The sequence below is a fragment of the Podarcis tiliguerta genome (genome assembly GCF_965153285.1).
Source record: "Podarcis tiliguerta genome assembly, chromosome: 17".
In the NCBI taxonomy this organism is placed as follows: domain Eukaryota; kingdom Metazoa; phylum Chordata; class Lepidosauria; order Squamata; family Lacertidae; genus Podarcis; species Podarcis tiliguerta.
The window spans coordinates 33,499,302-33,506,828 of NC_139550.1; the positions used below are offsets into that span (position 1 = coordinate 33,499,302).

At 44.6% G+C, this 7,527-nt stretch overlaps 1 protein-coding gene across 1 annotated transcript in view; it reads right to left on the reverse strand.

Moving 5' to 3' along the window:
- Positions 1 to 7,491, reverse strand: part of CC2D1A (coiled-coil and C2 domain containing 1A) — a 55,315-nt gene extending 47,824 nt beyond the window's left edge. The window contains exons 1-4 of the mRNA XM_083419607.1: positions 7,251 to 7,491; positions 5,504 to 5,612; positions 1,757 to 1,889; positions 463 to 572 (exon numbers count right to left, since the gene is read on the reverse strand). Coding sequence (XP_083275733.1) covers positions 463 to 572; positions 1,757 to 1,889; positions 5,504 to 5,560 — 300 coding nt within the window. The 5' untranslated portion in view covers positions 5,561 to 5,612; positions 7,251 to 7,491. The remainder of the gene's footprint in view (positions 1 to 462; positions 573 to 1,756; positions 1,890 to 5,503; positions 5,613 to 7,250) is intronic.
- Between the last annotated feature and the right edge of the window lie 36 nt (positions 7,492 to 7,527).

Here is a 7,527-nt window from a genome sequence, read left to right on the forward strand (position 1 = left end):
GGGAGAGTTGCCCCCCCCCATGGCTGGCAGTGGCAGCAAGGGCCACCCAAACACTATCTATGGTAATTTGGGGTTGCTGGGCGGATATTTGAACCCCGGCGCCGCATCTGCTAAAGACGGCCCTGGTACCATCCCTAGTTCCTCTCCCACACATCTTTCCCAGAACATCCAATCAACCCCTTTACTTCCGATCCATAATACCAACTGAAACTGTCTTTCCTGCACCCACAAGCCACTTTTGTCTCCTCTCTCATTAATGCCTATATGCTTTCTATTATTCTCCTCCGTGTGCCCAGAACAACCTCCTGTTCTCTATTTAGCAGGCTTTCCCCTTCTTCTCAGAGGATCCGTCTTAGCCTGCCTCTGCCTCGCCACTTTGGGAATTCCCTTCTCTATCCACGTAATGCCACTGTCAGTCTCCAACCACCTCCTCCCCACAGTATCCTCCAAGAAATTTTTTACCAAGAGTTCATCATCATCTTCCAAATCTTCCTCTTCTACCCCATCCTCTTCGTCAAGGTCCTTCATGCAGAAAGCAGCCATTCTTTCAATAGCTTCCATTGGCAAAGGAGCTAGAAAGAAAAAGCAAACAACGGGCCCTTATCACGTCACAAAATCAACTCAAGATTAGTCCAAAAGGGATTTCAGAACAGGTTTTGAAACAACTGCAAATGCTTAGCGGAGAAAAATAATAATTAAATAAACAACAACAGAGCCGTCAGAAGACCAGGAAAAGGAGTACTCAGAGCGAAAGATTCTAGTTCTTTGAAACTTGCAAGTCTTCAATAGATTCTTTCATCAAGCACTTGGGAGTAGTTGGACGTGTCTACTGGCTTTGCTTCAAAATGATAAAGGAGGCCTTTGGCAAGGCCACAAGTAGAGTGTGAATGGGGGGGGGGGAGAAGGGGTGCCCTCACTTGCAGTGAGGCCCCAAGATGCATGACTGGGGTCCATGCTGATGTGGGGAGAGGTCAAAGGTGGTGGCAACCAAGCTTAAGGTGAACTGTGGCATTGACATTGAAGTACCAGGTGGCCAACTGTTCTTGACAGTTACCCCAAGAAAGTAGTACAAAGTTCCTAGTAAAGGTAAAAGGACCCCTGACCATTAGGTCCAGTAGTGGCCGACTCTGGGGTTGCGGTGCTCATCTCGCTTTATTGGTCGAGGGAGCCGGCGTACAGCTTCCGGGTCATGTAGCCAGCATGACTAAGCCACTTCTGGCGAACCAGAGCAGCGCACGGAAACTCCGTTTACCTTCCCGCCGGAGCGGTACCTATTTATCTACTTGCACTTTGATGTGCTTTCGAACTGCTAGGTTGGCAGGAGCAGGGACCGAGCAGCGGGAGCTCACCCCGTCGCGGGGATTCGAACCGCCGACCTGATTGGCAAGTCCTAGGCTCTGTAGTTTAACCCACAGCGCCACCCGTGTCCCTAGTACTGCAGCCCAAAACAATCACTGCTCAGCAGCATAAAGGTGGGGGCTGAGTGGGAAATTTGTGCAGCCTGAAGAGCCGTCTATAATATCCAATGGGAGGGATGGGAAATTCAGGACATTTCAAGAGTTCAAAGAAAGCACAGAGATAACGAGGAAGGGAAGGACATGTTATAGGCAGCTTCCCCCTTTACTGCAGAGTTGGGTGACAGATTGTGTCTTGGGCTCAAGATGCACCCCATACACACAGTCACACACTCCATAGCGCTCAAGTCACTTTCTTAAGCAACAGGCAACACTACAAGGGCCTGGCGGCAGCCACTTACTTTTTCCATTTGGTTTCCGTTTTGGATCTGGCTGGCCTCCAACAATGGCCAGGAATTCAGCCTCCAGTTCGTGATCATCCTCCCCATCACTGGCCATCAAGCCTTCAGGTGAAAAATCCAACAGCAAACCCATCTACAGGAAATGAGGTACAACTTTGTCATGAAGAGTGCTGTAGACTTACTTTGTGATGTTCATGCTTTATAGATAGTATTTGCTGATACTGATCTTAGAGGGCCTTCTCGGTAGTGGCGCCCACCTTGTGGAACGCCCTCCCATCAGATGTCAAGGAAGTAAACAACTATCTGACATCTGAAAGCACCTCTGTTTAGGGAAGTTTTTAATGTTTGATCTTTTGTCGTGTTTTTAATATTCTGTTGGGAGCCGCCCAGAGTGGCTGGGGATAAATAAATTGTTGCTGTTGTTGTTGTTGTAAACTAATGACTGTATTAGCAGACACACTGCTTGTGTGCATGTTTAAGTACCAGCATTAGCCTCCATCCAAGCTTTGGAAGACAATTTTCCTCAGCCTTTTTCCTTTTGTGCTTTGTTTTTTGGATTGTCTTCTAAAATTGATTACAGTGGTACCTCGGTTTACGAACTTAATCCGTTCCAGAAGTCCGTTCTTAAACCAAAACCATTCTTAAACCGAGGCACGCTTTCCCTAATGAGGCTTCCCGCCACCGGTGTCCTTCCACCATTCGGATTCCGTTCTTAGACCGAGGTAAAGTTCGCACACCGGGACACTATTTCCAGTTTTCCCGAGTTTCTAAACCAAATCGTTCTTAAACTGGACTGTTCTTAAACAGCAGTACCACTGTATATGTAAGCCACTCTGGGAACCTTTTCAGCTGAAGCATTGGGCAGAGGTACGTATGTACTGTATATAGCTTGTGTGCTTTTGATTTTGGTGACTGTTCCTTTGATTTAAAAAAACAAACAAAAAACCACAAATATTCATTATGTTCTAATTCTTTCCTTTTCTTATGAAATATCAATGATAGCCACAACAGGATACGACCCCGTGCAGCATTTTTCAAACTTCATATCATGTGGGAACTCTCATAATGTTGATTTGTCCATTGCTTTGTCTGCCAAGAAACCCCTGAGCACTAGCCACAGATTCCTTGCATCTTGCAGAGCTTTCTGGGGCACAGTCTTCATTCACATTCATGTTGTGCCTCATCACTGCCCAGCCATTCCCTGGAGCATTCCCAACAGGGTATGCCTCCTTTATCCCCCGCACCCCCCAGGTGTACATACACACTTTCTTTTTTAAAAAAATATATAATTTTTATTAAATTTTCTGTTTTACAATTTCAAATAAACATTTTACATACTTAAGATATCAATTTCTTCCCTTCTTTCTTTCCATGGTTCATTTTACATATCTTATATCCCCGCATATTTTACAAAAACTGTACCAATCTGTTTTCCATTATTGCATCCATCAAAACTTATTTACACTGTTGAATTTATCTTAATGCTGACAGCGTTTTTGGCTGTACACTGAATTATTTCCCATATATTCAATAAATGTTTTCCGATCTTCTTTAAACATATTTTCTTCCTGTTCTCTTATTCTATATGTTATGCCTCCTTTATCTGTGAGTTACAGAGAAGACTAATAATGGTAGACAAACTGCCTTTCTGGTAAGATATTGCCAGCGCGTATAACCCTGCAGCAGGGTATAGAATGGCAATAGTTGGAACGTGAGATGAAGTCTTGCCCCAATGGAACTTAGAGTTTCATTTCTCTGTAACAAGAGTAGTGTTCCTTCATAACCACAGAAGTAACCACACAAACCTGCCTGAATAATGTGCATGTTAAATCTAGAGATGCTGTAGAAATTATGTCAAGCTTGGATACAATATGGGGGGGGGGTGTGCTTCTGAAGCTCACCTCAAAGAAGATAAGTGTTTTACAACCCCTTTAGCTTTTCTAAAAAAAATCCTTTAACTACCTCTTGCAGCGTAGAACAGAGACTTCTGCCTTAAATATTATTAAGCAATAATAAGTGAGCCTATTGTATGGATCAGGGGTCTGCAACCTTTAAGACAAAAAGAGCCACTTGGACCCGTTTCCGAAGAAAAACAACAACTGGGAGCCGCAAAACCATTGTGACATTTAAAGTATGCGCGCCGCTGCCCTCCGATCTGACAGCGGGCGGGAAGGTGACGTTGGGACGGTGCGTGACTAACGCACGCACCGCCCCCATGCAACGTCACAGCCAGTACAGCGCCCGCCACAGTGGGGAGTGTTGGGGTGCACAATGCGCCTCCTCCCCTCGCTAGTATCCGCCCCAGAGCCGCGGCAAAGGTGTAAAAGAGCCACATGCGGCTCCAGAGCCGCGGGTTGCAGACCCCTGGTATGGATACTTATTGCAACAAAAGTACTAGTTTTCAGGGGAACATTAATGACATTATGAGTCTACTGACAGAATTATATGTTGTTTTTACTATCAGAATTGATGCTACTCTTTTGGCTACCATATTACTGGGGGCGTTTCTAACATTTAAATTGTCCTAATGTTGTACTTGATCTATTAACTGAATTTTCATAGCATCACAATTTTTACTTGTTGCACAGGAGCCTGATGCCCTAGGCAAGTGCTTGTTCCCTTCCACTAGGGCCTATTTGCTCAGCCCTTATTAATCCACCAGCTGAGGAAACAGCCTTCAGAGGTTTCTCTATTTGCTAAGGAATGTTATGCCACTGTCACATACGTGAAGGATTTTCAACAGCGAGACTACACTGAAATATAATTGCCCTACATTATGCTGCTTTGCTCTGCCTACTGGAATCTAAAAGGGTGCACTAAACTCAGAACACACCCAAGTCACACCCACATTAACATCTTGGAAAACAGCTCCAGAACAAGGAAGCATTTTGCACAATAATTCCTCTCGCAAGCAGACTATGAACTAACTTGTTGCTCTGCCACACCTACTGCCACTTTACAAAGCAGTGAAGAAGTCTCATCACACATTCTCTCCCACTTCTCACTCTGCCCTCTAACCACAACACAGCTGGGTCACAACCGTGCCAATTTTTTACTGGTGCAGCATCCAATGATACTGTTAAAATTAAAATGCATCTTGTATCTTTAAACATGGTTTCAGTAAGCTGGAAACCCTAAAAAGCAGAAGCACTAGGGCCAAATTGTGCATTTGGCAACCCAGTAAGTTAACATTTGTTAGAGACATTTATGCTTATGATAGAGTCATATATAATACTTTTAAAAACATAATCAAACTTCTTTATTAGAGTCTATCCTTTTATTTTACAAAGGTAAATAAAGTTGTGTTTTTAACCCAGTTAGATTGACTGTTAGCTTCACAGGTTGTACAACCTGAAAAAGTTATGCTATTAGCAGATTTGCCTCTTTGAGGAGGGCCGGCCCCTCCATGCATGCATCGGGAATAGTGAGGCTTACAATAGGCTTAAGCTGGTATGGGCAACTAGAAACAGAAAGACTACAAAAGTCTTTCTGCAACATAAGCATGAGGAGACATTTACTCAGGAGCATTTAGAATTATATTGCTACAAAACAAGATTTCCTGTGGCAGAAGGATTACACACTATGGGCATAAAACAAGAGTGGCAGAAGAGGACCTGTTGTGTGTACACATTGTTATTTCATAGTGCTCAAGATGTGAAAGTAGCATCTAACAACCTAAAACAAAGTGATTTCAAGAAAGAGCACCTAAGACAGATCACACCACAGAAAAAGAGGATAGCAACTTACCTGTCTAGGTGTGGCAGCGCCTTTGCCTCCTGAAGGTGGCTTCCTGTTCCTGTTCATTTCTCTTTGTTCTGTTCTCAGTCAGTGCAAGACAGCATCAGGCCAGATGGAGCTGGATATTTTAATGGGATCAGTCAGAAGTTGTCCCTGTTTCCCTCATTCCAGTTATCCGCATTATCTCCCTCTTCTGCTGATGGTTGCCCAGCCCCCACTTCTTTTCCAAAGCCCTTCCGGAAAACCACAAGTGTGTTTCATTAATATTGCACACGACATGCGATATGTGACACTAAGTCATGAAATATGTGCCACTATACCTCCTCTGTTTTTCTCTTCTGTCTGGTGCCATGCAGCCCAATCCTATGTGTGCTTACTTGCAAACAAATCCTCAAGCTCATTGCAGTGGCAACACTAATCACATACATTGACTTCAGTATGGCTGAAATCACTGGGAATAAGCCTCAATAGGATTTACTGCCAAGCTAATGCACAAAACATCAGGCTACTAAGCCCACGGCCACTGCTTTCCAGTACATATCTTATTCGCCTCAAATGCCTATACTACCATGCCTATCTTATCTGTCTGTCCACATCACTCCTAGCCAGCCACAGTTTTATTATTTGTTTGTTTGACTGACTGATTTATATACCACTCTTCATCTGAGGATCACAGGGCGGTTTACAGAATAAAAACACAAACTACATAATAACAGACAAAGCACTAGCCCCACATACTTTCCCTCCCCTTCTTTCACTCTTAGGAGAAAGCCTCACCATCCCTGCCATTAATCTTAACAATGTCTAGAATGAATACGTATACAGTGGTACTTTGGTTTACGAACTTAATCCGTTTGGAAGTCCGTTCTTAAACCAAAGCATGCTTTCCCATAGCAGCGGGGGACTCAATTTACAAATGGAACACATTCAACAGGAAGCGAAACATGTTCTTATTCCAAGGCAAAGTTCACAAACCAAAACACCTACTTCCGGGTTTGCAGTGTTCTTCATCCAAGTTGTTCATAAACTAAGCTGTTCTTAAACCAAGGTACCACTGTAGTACTTTTGAGTCTGTGTTTTTTTAAATATGCTTTCAAGTTTTCAAAACAATTCACAATGCATTAAGTTGATATGGTTACAACAGTATTGTAATCCCACTGAAGGTGGATTACAATAAACACCTGGAAGGCACCCCATCGTTTTGCACGGAGTCCAACAAACACCTGGAAGGCACCCCATCGTTTTGCACGGACACTGAGGTCTAGTGCCGAGGGCCTTCTGGCAGTTCCCTCGCTGCAAGAAGCCAAGTTACAGGAAACCAGGCAGAGGGCCTTCTTGGTAGTGGCACCCGCCCTTTGGAACGCCCTCCCTCCAGATGTCAAAGAGAAAAAATACTACCAGGCTTTTAGAAGACATCTGAAGGCAGCCCTGTTTAGGGAAGCTTCTAATGTTCAACAGACTATTGTATTTTAATATTTTGTTGGAAGCCACCCAGAGTGGCTGGGGAAACCCAGCCAGATGGGCGGGGTATAAACAAGAAATTAATAATAATAATAATAATAATAATAATAATTAACATGCACAGGGTGACAGCCAAAATTATAAATCTGGACATTATTGTTATCATTCTATGCTTATTTATTTTTACCCCACCTTTTCCCCTGACCAGGGTCTCAAGGCGGCTTGCAGATAAAACATCACCGATTCATGTTTCTCCCGCCGCTTCTCTTCCTAAAAACAATTAATGCTGGCCTACCTTACGGGACTGTTGTGAGGATAACCGGGCCGCGCATGCGAAGGGACTTGGAAGGCTGCGCCGCTAGCCAGAGAGTGGCAAGGGTCCCTGCCGCTGCCCGGCTCCTCGGCCTTCGCCCCCGACACCGCTCGCAAAAGTTGGGGGCCAGCCCTTCTCGCTCTCGCCACACGCACTTCCGGCTTTTTTCCGCGACTAGCCCGTCAAGCCCCGGCTTGCTTTACGGCTCCGTCGCGAGCATGACACCGCGCGACGGCGCCCGTCGGGCTTTACGGCAGGC